Source organism: Babylonia areolata, chromosome 16 (genome assembly GCF_041734735.1).
Source record: "Babylonia areolata isolate BAREFJ2019XMU chromosome 16, ASM4173473v1, whole genome shotgun sequence".
NCBI classification, from domain to species: Eukaryota; Metazoa; Mollusca; class Gastropoda; order Neogastropoda; family Buccinidae; genus Babylonia; species Babylonia areolata.
This window is the reverse complement of record NC_134891.1, coordinates 10,233,794-10,249,509: the sequence shown is the minus strand read 5'-3', so window position 1 is coordinate 10,249,509 and position 15,716 is coordinate 10,233,794. Positions and strand designations below refer to the sequence as shown.

At 43.4% G+C, this 15,716-nt stretch overlaps 1 protein-coding gene across 2 annotated transcripts; it reads left to right on the top strand.

The window, feature by feature from the left end:
* Positions 1 to 983: 983 nt before the first annotated feature.
* LOC143291132 (uncharacterized) lies at positions 984 to 15,716 on the top strand. Of its 2 annotated transcripts, XR_013056473.1 has the most exons (6): positions 984 to 1,092; positions 2,878 to 3,545; positions 4,126 to 4,997; positions 7,989 to 8,206; positions 10,860 to 13,894; positions 13,965 to 15,716. XR_013056473.1 is itself a non-coding variant. In XM_076600802.1 (5 exons), exons 2-5 carry the CDS (start codon positions 3,095 to 3,097, stop codon positions 10,960 to 10,962), a joined length of 1,644 nt encoding a protein of 547 aa, XP_076456917.1. In that variant the 5' UTR covers positions 984 to 1,092; positions 2,878 to 3,094; the 3' UTR covers positions 10,963 to 15,716. The 2 variants fall into 2 exon arrangements, 1 of the variants encoding a protein (XP_076456917.1); XM_076600802.1 differs by having other exon boundaries at positions 10,860 to 15,716.

Genomic DNA, 15,716 nt, shown 5'->3' with positions numbered 1-15,716 from the left:
TCTGCCGCACTGACGATTCGTCCTCTTCTGCGAAATAGTATCTGAGAGTATAATGTTCTTTGTATATGAGTAAGATTCCTGATGTTTAACTGAAACTAATGGCCTCAGATAAGGATTGTACACAGATTCCGGGCCTTGGCACATCAGTATAATTATGCTATAGGTATATTTAAAGTGATGGATGTACATAACAATGATTTATGTGTTTTTGTAGCATAACGATTCAAAGATAGAACTGGACACATGTTTTAGCATTGTACAATTATCTAACGTTTCTGGCAAGGATTATTTGACTTGCTTTTCGAAAGATGGTGTCCATATGCTCTAAATTTGCGAACAGTAACTAATCCATTAGCCAGTATCAGTTGACTTGCCGAACGGATTGTGTTAGTGGCTCAACAATACTTGTACCAATGCAAGCTAGACACCGCAACATACAACTGAAGAGAATATGGTTAGGAAAAAAAATTAATTTCTTCATAATGACTTTATTTGGAAATGATTTTCCAAATCCCTTTTTAAAAAAATACAAATTAAAGAACACAGCTAGGCCTGTATTTTGCCTGTTCATTCTATTAATATTGCTATATTTTGTGTCTCGCAACTTGGAGTATAGCCATACACGTTTAATTCTTTGAAGTTGACAACCCACCGTCTATCGAGTTTCCAATAAAGCATCTCGTGACTACATGTTTTTTTAATTCATGCAGTGTCGACATGAACCAATCGCCATACTGGTTTTTCCACCTCTTCTTCTTTCAGTCATATATATTTAGTGTACTTTTGTTATTGATATAATTATGCTTTTGTGTGTGTATCATGATGTAAAAATTGAATAAAAACGTTTGGGGGGTAAGGGGGTGGGGGAGAAAATTTTTCAATTTTCAGTTCAAAGAGAAAGCAACAGAGAGAGAGAGGGGGGAAAAGCATCATTTTATTATTATTATTGAGAGTTACTGTCCTTGTTTCTTATTCATCCACTAATTTTGACTAGTTTCAGTTTCAGTTCTGTCTATCGACGGAGTTGGCAAACGCGGGCAACGAAGATAGTTTTTATTTATGCGTGAAAAACCGACAGAGGAGGAAATACAAGTATGTACATTTCTTCAGTAGTTCTAAAACATAAAGCAAAACATTAGAAGTTTCCTTATGTGATACTTGTTTCGATGTTTGAACTTTTTCCTGTCAACAGGCGTTGCAAATGGCTACTTGTTGCCATTCACTTGTTCAAAATACTTCCTGTACGTTTTCCACCTCGTAGATCTTCTCCCAGTCATTCCCAAGGTTGATTTTCACGACAGCTCTGCTTCTATACAGTTATTTTCATTTAATTACAAACAGTTTCTTCTTTTCATTTGATTATTCCACAGCACTTGTTTTGAACTACAACGTGCAGTGTCGTGGGAGAGAATCATCCAGCGTTTTCGGTAATCTTTTCCGTGTATAATTTTATTTTTGGGGGTAGTCGCCGCACTGGTTTTACAGATCACCAGACACCTGCAGTGATGAGGCAGTGGTTTGTAAGTACAAAAATAGGAACTGATCCCAATGGTCTCAAGTATAGGACCTTGAAAACATCTTCATTCTGAGTTTAGTGAAGAATGCCATTATGTTGTAAAGTAAACGTTAAATTGTCAGAATAATCAGCCTGTTGATTGTGGACACTCTACGGATGATGAATACATGTGTATCGAATTCCAGGCATGAGACAGACTTATGCCTCTCTCCTGCCCCTTTACCATACAAGCTTCATTCTGTCAAAGGTTAAAGTCATCTCACTCTTGAATAGAAAATTATGAGAATGCTATAGCCGAGTGGTTTAGATGTTAGACTTTCAATCTGAGGGTCCTGGGTTCGAATCACGGTGACGGTGCCTGGTGGGTAAAGGGTGGAGATTTTTCCGATCTCCCAGGTCAACATATGTGCAGACCTGCTAGTGCCTGAACCCCCTTCGTGTGTATACGCACGCAGAAGATCAAATACGCACGTTAAAGATCCTGTAACCTATGTCAGTGTTCGGTGGGTTATGGAGACACGAAAATACCCAGCATACATGAACCACGACAGAGTCATCGGCAAGTCGATGATGGTCGTGTAACAGAAAGAAGAAGATGAGAATGCTAAGAAAACGTTTTTTCCTTCAACACATCAGCTTTAGTATAAACAACAATAACAGGAACTTGAGGAAGCACCTCAAGGGAAGGGAAGGGAGACATTGTGAAATTCTTTTTGACATTGCTGATTTGGTTTTTGTTGGGGTTTTTTGTTGTTGTTTTTACTGAGACAGTCTCACGTCCACTGAAGTAGTACTAACTAATGGTGACAGGACTTGGTGCTGTGGAACACTTTTATTTTTTTATTATTTTTATTTTTTATTCTTCTTCTTTCATGTTCAAAATACTGTTGATGTGTTTGTGTGTGTGTGTGTGTGTGTGTTCAGATAGGATGTTATGACTCATATATGAGTGAACAATATTACATTAACCACCACTTTTGTTGATTTTGCAGTTGACAGATTTCCTATCACTGCCAACTTTCCTTTATACAACTTTTGCTTTTCTCCCCCCTTTGTCTCTTTCGTTTTATTACAGATATATGTCTGTCTTTCTGTTTAGAGCTCTAATTCCTTCACTCTCTTCCCCTTTTTGTTAATCTGAACAGAGCAAGATATTAGTACCTTGTAACTTGTACTGGTAGACATGAGAAAGAAAATTGGATTAATCTGATACTGAGGTGTCCATATAATGAACGAGAAGAAGAGGGTTAATTTGATACAAAGTGTAACTGATAATAGTAACTGGTATAAAGTTTTGAAGGTTACTTCTTCTGTTCTATTTGTGTAGACAGTGTATGTGAGTGTGTGTTAATGTGTTTCAGAACAAACGAGTGACAAGTTCAAAGCCAAACGCTCAAAGAGCTGAGTGACTCCTCAGCAAGACTATTGAGCAACGCAGCAGCGGTTTTCTTGTCTTCTTGTCATGTCATCACCAGGTCACTAACCTGCGGGGAAAGTGAAAAACCTCTAGAACCGAGAGAGTGTGTGAGGAGCCTGGACACAAAGTGAAGAACTGAAGCTGAACTGTTCTCAGCAGCCATGGCAGCTGGAGGGGCGACCAAAGGGAAGATGCTTTGTCTTCCGGTCAGTGGAATCAACCTGACCATCATGGAAGGCAACATTATAGAAACCAGTGCACAGGTGGTGGGGACGGGTGAGGACCCACACCTTGAGGGGCGAGGGGCCGTGTCCCAGCTCCTCCTCAAGTCCTGCCCCCCAGCGTACAAAAAGGCCCGTGACCAGCTGAAAAAGACCACCCAGAAACTTGAGTTTGGCAAGGTGTACCCCTGTTCTTTTCCCCAGCCTCACCCATCGGGGCGAAAGAAGGGGGTGTCGTTTAGCGTGGTGCTGCACGCCATCGTTCCGTCGACCAGGGTGATGACCAATCAGCAGGAGTGGTTGAAGAGCATGAAGGTGCTGTACTACCACCTGTTCAAGGCGGCCAACAACCAGGGTCGCTCCTCACTGGCTTTGCCTCTGCTGGGGAGTGGTGAGTGTGTTCACAGTGCTGGCTGGTTGGACTGAATGATAGCAGTGTGTGTATGTGTGTGTGAGCATGTGTGTGTGTGTGTATGTGAGTGTTTGTTTGTGTCTCTTTGTGTGTGTGTGTGTGTATGCTCGTATTTGTGTATCGTTGTATGTGTGTGTGTTTGCATACATGTGTATGTGTGCATATATGTCTGCATCATTTGTGTAGGGTATGCCTCTGTGTGTTTGTATTATATATACATGTTGCACAAATTAATGCCTGTGCTTGTGAAGAGTATGATTATAAAGGTGAGTGTAATTGTTAATGCCAGTTGGTTAGCACATGAAATACTTTGCAAAATAGATGTTTAACTACACATATTTAACTGTGACCCACTAGTGCCAGAATGATCAATTGAAAGAGATAAGGATAACATTGTAGTGACCTATCTGTACTTGTACAAAATAGACGATTACGAGACGAGAATGATACTTGCAGTGACCTGTCTTGTTGGTCCATCAAAGTAAACATTGAGGGACAGCAGTTGAGTTAGTGACGGTCACTGTATAGAAGGTCTCTGACTGGCGAGTGCTTCTTGCAGGTCAGGCAGGGGCCTCCATAGAGGTGGCAGCAGAGGTGCTGGCCCAGGCCCTCACCACCTTCAAGGTGAACAACGACCCCAAGCCCCACCACCACCACCACCACCACCACCTGAAGGACATCATCCTGTACGTCCGCAAGGAGGCTTTCCAGCCCATGGTGTCCAAGCTGGAGGAGAAGCTGAGGGCGATGCCCAACGGAGTTGTCCAGCACGCTGCCTGCAAGTCTGGCAGTGCTGCCACTCAGGGCAGACCACCATCCTCCTCTTCCACGTCCTCCAGAGACAGGAAACGTGGGTCAGCTCCAAGAAGTGGGAAAGCTGCTCAGACCTTTTCTGGACCGACCAGATCGTCACCTCGGGGAGCTGCCCCGGCCCCGGCAGGCGGACCTCCAGCCTCTGCTCCTGGGGACATGTCCAACGTGGACCTGATCCTGAAGGGTCTGACTCTGGAGAGTTTTCCAGTCAAAGCATCACAGCCAGAAGATGAGGAGGACATGGACTGTGAGGAGTTTGAGTTTGTCAACCATGACGATGAGCATTTGGGAGAAGGAGACGGGGAATCCGAAGATGCTGACGAGAATGACGATGAAGAAGAAGAAGAAGAAGAAGAGACGTGCAGCATCTGTCTGGACGTCATGACGGATCCCAAGAAGCTGGACAAGTGCGGCCACTCCTTCTGCAGGGAGTGCATCGAGGCCAGTTTCCGGCACCACAAGCCGGTGTGCCCCAGCTGCAACACGCTGTACGGCATGATCACCGGGAACCAGCCGCGCGGAACCATGACCGCCAGGCGCTGTTCCCAGAGCTTGCCAGGCTTCGAAAACTGTGGGCAGATCATCATTGATTACGAATTTCCCTCAGGCATTCAGGGGGTAAGGCTGATTGGTTTTCTGTTTTGGTCAGTGTGTACGAGTTTCTTCTGGCATTCAGGGGGTAAGGCTGATTGGTTTTATGTTTTTGTCAGTGTGTATGAGTTTCTTCTGGTATTCAGGGGTTAAGGCTGATTGGTTTTATGTTTTGGTCAGTATGTGAGTTTCTTCTGGTATTTAGGGGTTAAGGCTCATTGGTTTTATGTTTTGGTCAGTATGTATGAGTTTCTTCTGGTATTCAGGGGGTAAGGCTCATTGGTTTTATGTTTTGGTCAGTATGTATGAGTTTCTTCTGGTATTCAGGGGTTAAGGCTCATTGGTTTTATGTTTTGGTCAGTGTGTGAGTTTCTTCTGGTATTCAGGGGTTAAGGCTCATTGGTTTTATGTTTTGGTCAGTGTGTATGAGTTTCTTCTGGTATTCAGGGGTAAGGCTGATTCGTTTTTCTGTTTTCATCAGTGTGTATAAGTCACCCTCAGGAATTTTGGGGCTAAGGATCATTGGGGTTTTTTTTGTTTTTTTTCACAGTGTGTACAAGTTTCTTCTGGCATGCAGGGGGTGAGGCTGATTCATTTTGTTCTGGTCAGTGTGTATGAGTTTCCTTTGGTATTCAGGGGATAAGGCTGATTCATTTTCTGTTTTCATCAGTGTGTGTAAATTACCCTCAGGAATTTGGGGGCTTAGGCTCATTGGGTTTTTTTTTTGTTTGTTTGTTTTTTTGGACAGTGTGTACAAGTTTCTTCTGGCATTCACTATTCAGTGGTAGGGCGTATTAGTTTTTTTCTGTTTTGGTCAGTGTGTATGAGTTTCTTCCAGCATTCACTCAGGGGGTAAAGCTGATTGGTTTTCTGTTTTCGTCAGTGTGTACAGGTTCCCTGAATAAGGCTGATTGGTTTTCTGTTTTCGTCAGTGTGTACAAGTTCCCTGTGGTATTCAGGAGGTAAGGCTGATTGGTTTTCTGTTTTCGTCAGTGTGTACAAGTTCCCTGTGGTATTCAGGAGGTAAGGCTGATTGGTTTTCTGTTTTCGTCAGTGTGTACAGGTTCCCTGTGGTATTCAGGAGGTAAGGCTGATTGGTTTTCTGTTTTCGTCAGTGTGTACAAGTTCCCTGTGGTATTCAGGAGGTAAGGCTGATTGGTTTTCTGTTTTTGTCAGTGTGTACAAGTTCCCTCTGGTATTCAGGAGGTAAGGCTGATTGGTTTTCTGTTTTTGTCAGTGTGTACAGGTTCCCTCTGGTATTCAGGAGGTAAGGCTGATTGGTTTTCTGTTTTCGTCAGTGTGTACAAGTACCCTGAATAAGGCTGATTGGTTTTCTGTTTTCGTCAGTGTGTACAAGTACCCTGAATAAGGCTGGCTGAGAGCGGTGGGCCCGTCTTTTCACTGTTAGCCGCGCGAAATTTGGCCAAGCAGAGCAAACCAATAGGCCTAGTTTGCATCAGTTTGACATGGTAAGTATATTTAACACCAAACATGGAGTATAATACAAACTCCTCCTATTGGTTTTCTGTTTTCGTCAGTGTGTACAAGTACCCTGAATAAGGCTGATTGGTTTTCTGTTTTCGTCAGTGTGTACAAGTTCCCTGTGGTATTCAGGAGGTAAGGCTGATTGGTTTTCTGTTTTCGTCAGTGTGTACAAGTACCCTGAATAAGGCTGATTGGTTTTCTGTTTTCGTCAGTGTGTACAAGTACCCTGTGGTATTCAGGAGGTAAGGCTGATTGGTTTTCTGTTTTCGTCAGTGTGTACAGGTTCCCTGTGGTATTCAGGAGGTAAGGCTGATTGGTTTTCTGTTTTCGTCAGTGTGTACAGGTTCCCTGAATAAGGCTGATTGGTTTTCTGTTTTCGTCAGTGTGTACAAGTTCCCTGTGGTATTCAGGAGGTAAGGCTGATTGGTTTTCTGTTTTCGTCAGTGTGTGAGTTGCCCTTAGGCTTGTAGGGGGTAAGGCTGATTGGTTTTGTTTTGGTCAGTGTGTACAAATTTCCCTCAGGCAGTAATGTAGTAAGGCTCATTCGTTTTCTGTTTTGGGTCAGTGCGAATGCTCTCCGTTGTCCTTACAACAGCAGGTGGCAAAGAAAGGATCCTGACCACAGAAGGATGACAGATGATATAAACAGCACTCCCCCCTCCCCTCCTCCCCCTTGCCCCCTTACCTCCCCTCCCCCCACCCCCCACACCACCACCACCCCTGTAACCTCTCTTTATTTTAATGATATTTATTTGCAAAGCTTATAAATATATAAATGTATATATATTCATGAACTTGCACATACTTACATAAAAGATGTACAAATTTTGCCCCCTCCTCCCTCCCCCACCTTCCTATGCCGAGCCCTAGAAACAGTGGATATTTGAATTCACTGTCCCAATAGCCATGATGAAGGCTATGGGACCTATAACCTTTTTTTTGTTGTTGTTGTTGTTGCTTTTTTGTTGTTGTTTTTTTGTTGCCCCACCCATCATCTGCACGGTTTCAGTGGCATTACTCCCACGCTGTTCATTCCGTGCCCCCCCAACACACAGCCACACCCAGGTTCATCTGTCACAGTCCCAGTACCGGCAGCCCACAGGGAACTATTGATGCTAGATCGCCAGAAAGCCACACACAAGAGGAGACCCTGCAATGCTGCTGACCCACTTTGGTGGTGCTTGGTAGTTCTGATTTTGATGTACCTAAGACACCACCTGCTAAGCCCCTTACTAACGACAGTAATGACTTAGTCAAAGAACCAGGCTGAGTGAGTGTCTCCCCCCAGAGTGGAGACCGCCACCTTGTCCCTCCAACGGCAGTCCCCCATGAATCCACCGACACTGAAAACCTCGACAAGACTCACCCCAAGCACAGAAGTGGAGGGGTATTGAAACTGAGGTCACCATGAGAGCAGGGCATGAAAGGCCACATGATTTGGGGTTCTTTTTTTTATATATTGATGATGAAGGAGGAGGAGGATGACGATGATGATTTTTTTATTTTTATATATATATTCTTAATATTTCTCAGTCGGAGCATCCCAACCCAGGACAGTCCTACAGGGGAACGGGTCGCCGAGCGTACCTCCCCGACTCGGCAGAGGGGCGGAAGGTGTACCGACTGTTGCGCGTGGCCTTTGAGAGCCGTCTGGTGTTCACCGTCGGTCGCTCCGTCACCACCGGTGCAGATAACGTCGTCACCTGGAACGACATTCACCACAAGACCAGCCCGCATGGTGGCGCCACCAAGTAAGAGGACTTGGGAGAGTGGTTTTGAACAGTTCCTTGTTTTTTCTTTCTTTCCTTCCTTTCTTTCTTTCTTTCTTTCTGTCTTTCCATGTTTTGTGAGCTTTTCTGTCACCACGTTCACTGATATCAGTGGGTAGAGCGGTTGTGTTCGATTCTTGTTTTTCTTTCTGTCTTTGTTTCTGTCCTTGTTTTGTGAGCTTTCTGTCACACGTTCACTGATATCTACAGAGAGTGTGGTTTTGTTTGATTGTTGTTTTTCTTTCTTTCTATCTTTCTTTCTTTCTTTCCCTGTTTTGTGAGCTTTTCTGTCACATGTTCACTGATGCCTGCAGGGAGAGTGGTTTTGTTTGATTCTTGTTTTTCTCTCTTTCTTTCTTTCCCTGTTTTGTGAGCTTTTCTGTCACGTTCACTGATATCTACAAAGAGAATGGTCTTGTTTGATTCTTTTTTTTTCTTTCTTTCTTTCTTTGAATCTTTCTTTCCCTGTTTTGTGAGCTTTTCTGTTCCACGTTCACTGATATCTACAAAGAGAGTGGTTTTGTTTGATTCTTGTTTTTCTTTCTTTCTTTTCCTGTTTTGTGAGCTTTTCTGTTCCACGTTCACTGATATCTACAGAGAGAGTGGTTTTGTTCAATTCTTGTTTTTCTTTCTTTCTTTCTTTCTTTCCCTGTTTTGTGAGCTTTCAGTCCCATGATCACTGATATATACAAGCGGTGGTGTGATGTGTATAGCCTGTTTTTAACATAACACTGGCCATTTAGGCAGCTGTACTCTGTTTTCTAGGGTGTTCAGTTTTTGTAATACTTCTTCTTCTTCTTCTGCGTTCGTGAGCTGCAACTCCCACGTTGACTCTTATGTACACGAGTGGGCTTTTACGTGTATGACCGTTTTTACCCCGCCATGTAGGCAGCCATGCTCCGTTTTCGGGGGTTGTAATACTAATAAGAATAATAATTGTAAAGAGGAAATTGTGATAATCACAGTGACAATAATTGAATAAAAATATTGATACGTTGTCCAGAAAAGTCTTCAGTGATGATGATTATGATTGCTTTTTTTTTTTTTTTTTTTTTTTTTTTTTTTTAATAATCTTTTACTGTTTTATACTCAGTTTTCCAGAAAGATGCAGTTGATGGTTTCTTGTTATTGTTAACATTTTCTGATAGTTTGCTTGACAGTCGTCCTGGACAATTGTTTTGTTTGTTTTTTTTTCCCAACTTTGCAGCTTGCACTGTAATAAGCTCGTGCTCTTTTAGTTTTATATTTGTGTGTGTGTGTGTGTGTGTGTCTAAAATTGTGCTATGTGGACAGATGTTGAACTAAAGAACACTCTTTATGGCCCAGAAAATGATCATCATGAAGGGTGATGATAATGCCTTTCTCTTGAAGCAATATAGGAATAATGGTAACGAGATGAAGAAAGAAGGCATTGTAACCAAGACTGTTTCACTGACCATAAACAGGTACAGAAATTCATTGTTTGACATGTGCAAACATGAAAACAAAGTGTAAATAAGATAATGCTGGTACACGTAAGAAAGTGTGTACATTGAGTTTCAGTTTCAGTTTCACTTTCTCAAGGAGGTGTCACTACGTTTGGATAAATCCATATACGCTACAACCACATCTGCTAGAGGAGATGCCTGACCAGCAGCATAACTCAGCGCGCTTATTCAGGCCTTTATTAACTCACTCAGTACGGCCAGTCCTCTCTTCTCCTCTACACAGACCCCTCGGATGTCCAGTGGGTGTCTGAATGACCCAACCTTTAGCTTCCGTCGTCAGAACTGTGGTATTCTTTATCAACATTCACCTCTTCAGTGTAAGAGCCTTCCGCTTGCAATATTTTGATGATGGCAATTGGGATGAAACGCTTTTAATTTCGTCTCTTTCGCCGTTCGTATGGAGAGAGTTAAAGTGGATTTTTTTGTACAGAGTTTTACCTGAGAACAACGCTCTTGTTGCCGTGGTTTTTTTTGTTGTTTTTTTCCAGGGCACCAAGTGCATGCTTCACACGGGAGCTCAGTTTATCATCTCATCCAAATGACTAGACCGTAGACACACAGTTAGATTTTCCAGTCAAACTGCGGAGAAAGGCCAAGAGCGGGATTCGAACCCAGACTCTCTGTATTGGCAGAGGAGCGTCTTAACCATGATGGCCTAGAGGTAACGCGTCCGCCTAGGAAGCGAGAGAATCTGTGCGCGCTGGTTCGGATCACGGCACAGCCCCCGAAATTTTCTCCCCCTCCACTAGACCTTGAGTGGTGGTCTGGATGCTAGTCATTTGGATGAGACGATAAACCGAGGTCCCGTGTGCAGCATGCACTTAGCGCACGTAAAAGAACCCACGGCAACAAAAGGGTTGTTCCTGACAAAATTATGTAGAAAAATCCACTTCAATAGGAAAAACAAATAAAACTGCACACAGGAAAAAATACAAAAAGATGGGTGGCGCTGTAGTATGGCGACGCACTCTCCCTGGGGAGAGCAGCCCGAATTTTACACAGAGAAATCTGTTGTGATAAAAAGAAATACAAATACAAATACAAAATTCTGCCACCTTCCTTCTTATGTGCATTGAAGTATAACGGCCAAGTATAACACAGACATAATCCTCCACAGAGCTCAGTCTAGCTGTGTGTGTGTGTTCCAGCTTCGGCTATCCAGACCCATACTACCTGTCGCGTGTGCAAGAGGAGCTGGCCGCCAAAGGGATCACGGAAGAATGTCTTCGGGGTCGTACGTTTGACTTGTGATCGTCGCTGTTCAGGTTGAAAGCTGAAACGAAGGATTCCCTCATGAACTGCAGATGGTGTGCTTGTTCAAACGCTTCTATTTCTAATGAAGATAACTGTTTGAATAAAAAAACAACAACTGATTTTTAATGAGTATGAACCAAGTGTGTTGTGGAAAAGTCTGTGATGTTGTAATACTACTTGCAAAAAAAAAAAAAAAACAAAAAAAACTATGACTTGCAAAAGCATCTCCAATGGTTCTGTCAACTCTTCAAGAATTCCGGTTTTTGCAGGCACATACAAAGACTGAGTGGTGGCTGCTGAGGGTGGGTGGGGGGAGGAAGAGAATTGTTTGTTGCCGGTTTATCTTGTAGTGAATGGTCGGTCGTAATGAACTGGGCTGACAGTTGACAGCTGACAGCTTGGTGACAGTGGTGGGGTTTGCTGATATACTGATGTCAAGGGAGTGGGATTCCAAGACACTGAGAAAGCTGTGGTTATAGGTGGGTTTTGTTGATTTTCTGATGTCGGGGAATATGTTTACGAGACACTGAGAAAGCTGTTTGTGGTCATAGGTGGGTTTTGTTGATTTTCTGATGTCGGGAATATGTTTACGAGTCACTGAGAAAGCTGTTTGTGGTTATAGGTGGGTTTTGTTGATTTTCTGATGTCGGGAATATGTTTATGAGTCACTGAGAAAGCTGTTTGTGGTTATAGGTGGGTTTTGTTGATTTTCTGATGTCGGGAATATGTTTACGAGTCACTGAGAAAGCTGTTTGTGGTTATAGGTGGGTTTTGTTGATTTTCTGATGTCGGGAATATGTTTACGAGACACTGAGAAAGCTGTTTGTGGTTATAGGTGGGTTTTGTTGATTTTCTGATGTCGGGAATATGTTTACGAGTCACTGAGATAGCTGTTTGTGGTTATAGGTGGGTTTTGCTGATAAACTGATGTTGGGAATATGTTTACAAGTCACTGAGAAAGCTGTTTAATTACACATACTTAACCGTAACCCACTAGTGCAGACTCGGGCAGGGGTCTGACATTCCTGTCCTGTGCAAACTACTACCCGCCTGTGCGGAGAAAACGAAAGTAGCTACGGCTGATAACCTCCTTAAGTAGGTTACCTCCCCTGTGTGTCTCTGACCAGCGCCCTCTTTTTCTGGTAGCCATCTTGACTCCTGTTCCTGTGCTCTTCATACGGCTAAGTTTTTTTTTCCGTATTTTCTTTCTGTCTGTTGATTCTCTGGCATTCTTGTTTTTTTGTCAAATTATGTCTTCAACCAGGGCACATAATTATATTGCTTGATTGGGCGATTGGGCTAAATTTAAGGCGCGATCAGGAATATGTTTACAAAGTCACTGAGAAAGCTGTGTGTGGTTATAGGTGGGTTTAGCTGATATACTGATGTCAAGGGAATGTGCTCACGTGTCACTGACACAAAGCTGTTTGCGATTTCTGGGCTCCTCTTAATCATGGTGCCTCTTGTCTTCAGTCAGTTTTGTCTCCACTTTCACATGTGTTTTTGTCTTCTTCTAAATCGGGCAGTCTTTGCATTGAGCACGGGCTTCCTGTGAATATAAATGAGGTTTATGTTGTCTGCCTTGGACCTGCAGGGGTGAACACTAGCAGGGTTAGTTCATAGGGAAGGAAGAGTAGAATTTGTACATGATGTGTTGCTATGCACCAGCAAGGAATCATTACCGTTTTTTATGGATTAAATGACACACTTCAGATTAAAAGGCTTTTTTTTTCAAATTCTGATTTTAACAGTATATAAAACACAACATAATCATAAGGTGTTTTGTAAAAAAAGAACAAAAGTATTTTCAAATGCCTTCCTGTTCATGTCAAAATGACAAACAAGAAATCAAGCAAAGGTGGGTTGATTGCTGTCACCTCCATGGGGTCTGGTTTTTCCTTCAGGGGGCGTATTCAAGAGACCATCATGCTTGCGGGTAAATGTTTACTGCAGATAATCTATGCTTAAGGCAAGGCAAACTGCCTGAGGGTAAGGAGTATCTGGTATTCAGGAACACAAGAGCCTATGCCCACAGGTCTACAACCTGAAGGTGAATTAGCCTCACTACCTGCCAAGGGTGACTGCCCATGAAGCAGAGGTACATGTGAACGAATCCTGTTGTTGGGTTGGTTCACTACCTGCCAAGGGTGACTGCCCATGAAGCAGAGGTACATGTGAACGAATCCTGTTGTTGGGTTGGTTCACTACCTGCCAAGGGTGACTGCCCATGAAGCAGAGGTACATGTGACGAATCCTGTTGTTGTGTTGGTTCACTACCTGCCAAGGGTGACTGCCCATGAAGCAGAGGTACATGTGACGAATCCTGTTGTTCTGTTGGTTCACTACCTGCCAAGGGTGACTGCCCATGAAGCAGAGGTACATGTGACGAATCCTGTTGTTGTGTTGGTTCACTACCTGCCAAGGGTGACTGCCCATGAAGCAGAGGTACATGTGACGAATCCTGTTGTTGTGTTGGTTCACTACCTGCCAAGGGTGACTGCCCATGAAGCAGAGGTACATGTGACGAATCCTGTTGTTGGGTTGGTTCACTACCTGCCAAGGGTGACTGCCCATGAAGCAGAGGTACATGTGACGAATCCTGTTGTTGGGTTGGTTCACTACCTGCCAAGGGTGACTGCCCATGAAGCAGAGGTACATGTGACGAATCCTGTTGTTGTGTTGGTTCACTACCTGCCAAGGGTGACTGCCCATGAAGCAGAGGTACATGTGAACGAATCCTGTTGTTGGGTTGGTTCACTACCTGCCAAGGGTGACTGCCCATGAAGCAGAGGTACATGTGACGAATCCTGTTGTTGGGTTGGTTCACTACCTGCCAAGGGTGACTGCCCATGAAGCAGAGGTACATGTGACGAATCCTTTTGTTGGGTTGGTTCACTACCTGCCAAGGGTGACTGCCCATGAAGCAGAGGTAGATGTGAACGAATCCTTTTGTTGGGTTGGTTCACTACCTGCCAAGGGTGACTGCCCATGAAGCAGAGGTACATGTGACGAATCCTTTTGTTGTGTTGGTTTCGTTAAGGGAAAACAGGCGTGTTGCAGAGAGACCATGTCTTGAATACGGCTTCTGATAGTTTGATCTTGTCCTTTGTTCGGTTGGCTGTCAAAAATGATGTATTGAGACTGGCAGACGTAATCATATTCCATATGAATTACATATGTAGCTGTGAAGTGAGTACACTTGCAGACGATAAATGATGGAATGCCCAGATTTTGCAGATCGTCGAAATTTGTTCATTCTGAAGAAATATTTGAATTTGATTTCCATTGTTTTATTTTAATTTTTGCAATTAGCTGAAAAGCAGGCAGGACAATGTGTCAGAATGCGAAAGTGGTCTGTAGATTCGACAAGTTGCTGACTCTCGTCAGTGCTGTGCCACTGAAGCTTTCTTTTCTTCTTTGTTTTTGTAATTGGCACATTGTGGTGCGGTGTGAAGTAAATGAGTATGTGCAGAAGGGAATCCCTGGGATTTTTAATTATTGATGATTGGTTAGCTGCCTGAGTGCACTTGGTGTGTCTTGAATACGAAGATAACTTCACCTTCCAGCTGGTAAACTGTACCCACGGGTCCCTGCCATGTCAAGGGTAACTTGCCTTCAGGCAAAATTATTTTGTCTTGAGTACGGCCCCAGAAGAACTCAGTGTGGAGGTCCTGACATGATCATCAGAACTCTTCATATGTTGCAGCATCGGCTCATGTGTGTGCTGTTTTGGAAAATAAGTAGGGACTGCAGGTTTCTTGACTGACTCACAAAATGTGGTTTTAAAAACCTTGGTGGTAAAGAGGGCCTGGGTGGGGGTGGATGGTTTACATGGCATTTCTCCTGGTAGAGGCTTCTTCAGCTGTGGTGAGAGGGAAACTTAGGTTGGCAAAGTGGGGGATGGAAACTAATCACTAAATCACCTTGCTAAACCTAAAACCACATTTTTGTGCGTCTGCTCTTTTTTGGTACATCTTCTTGATATTTGTCCTGTTCCTGCTCGCCAAAATGTGTCGTTTGTGTCAGTGAGAGTTGTTTGCAAAGTTGTTTTTATCCTGGTTCAGGGGAAGGCTTCCTTTGTTTTATCTGCCACAAAGGTCGTACTCTTGCGTTTGCATGATTCTGAATCACAATAGTGTTTGAACATGTTTTAGCCATGCATCAGACGTATTACATGTATTACAAGACGTATGAGTTGAATTTGAGGGGAAAAAAGTATCAAATACAGTTTCAGTTTGAAGGAGGTGTCAGAGCATGCCGAAAGATCCATATATGCCAAACCACATCTACTGTAATAAAAAAAAAAGAAAGAAAAAAGAAAGCAGTTGTAGAGTCATGTCCGACACTTTCTCCTGGTTGACTGCAGTTTCAGGACTAAAGGGGTTGCAGTATTGCTGGATGTTTGGAGGGGATGTTGAGTGTTTTGGAAAAATGGGTACCATAGAAATGTCTGCAGGGCAGTTTGTTAGAGGGGGGGGGGGGGGGGAACATCCCACACTATAATAATGTTACAGTTGGTTTGTTTGGGTTGGGTTTTTGTGTGTGTGTGTGTTTCTTTTTTCTTTTCTTTTTTTGTTATTGTTGCTCATTCTTTTTTATCGGTTGTCACAAGCATTTCAGCCATCATCTTCAAACCCAAGGATCGTTTAGACAGGGCATGTCATCCAAATGGATGGCTCCAGAAACCCCTCATCAGTTCTTCTGTGGTGAACTCTGCCTTGGCAAAAGAAAGCAAGGAAGGCCCCCCCCCC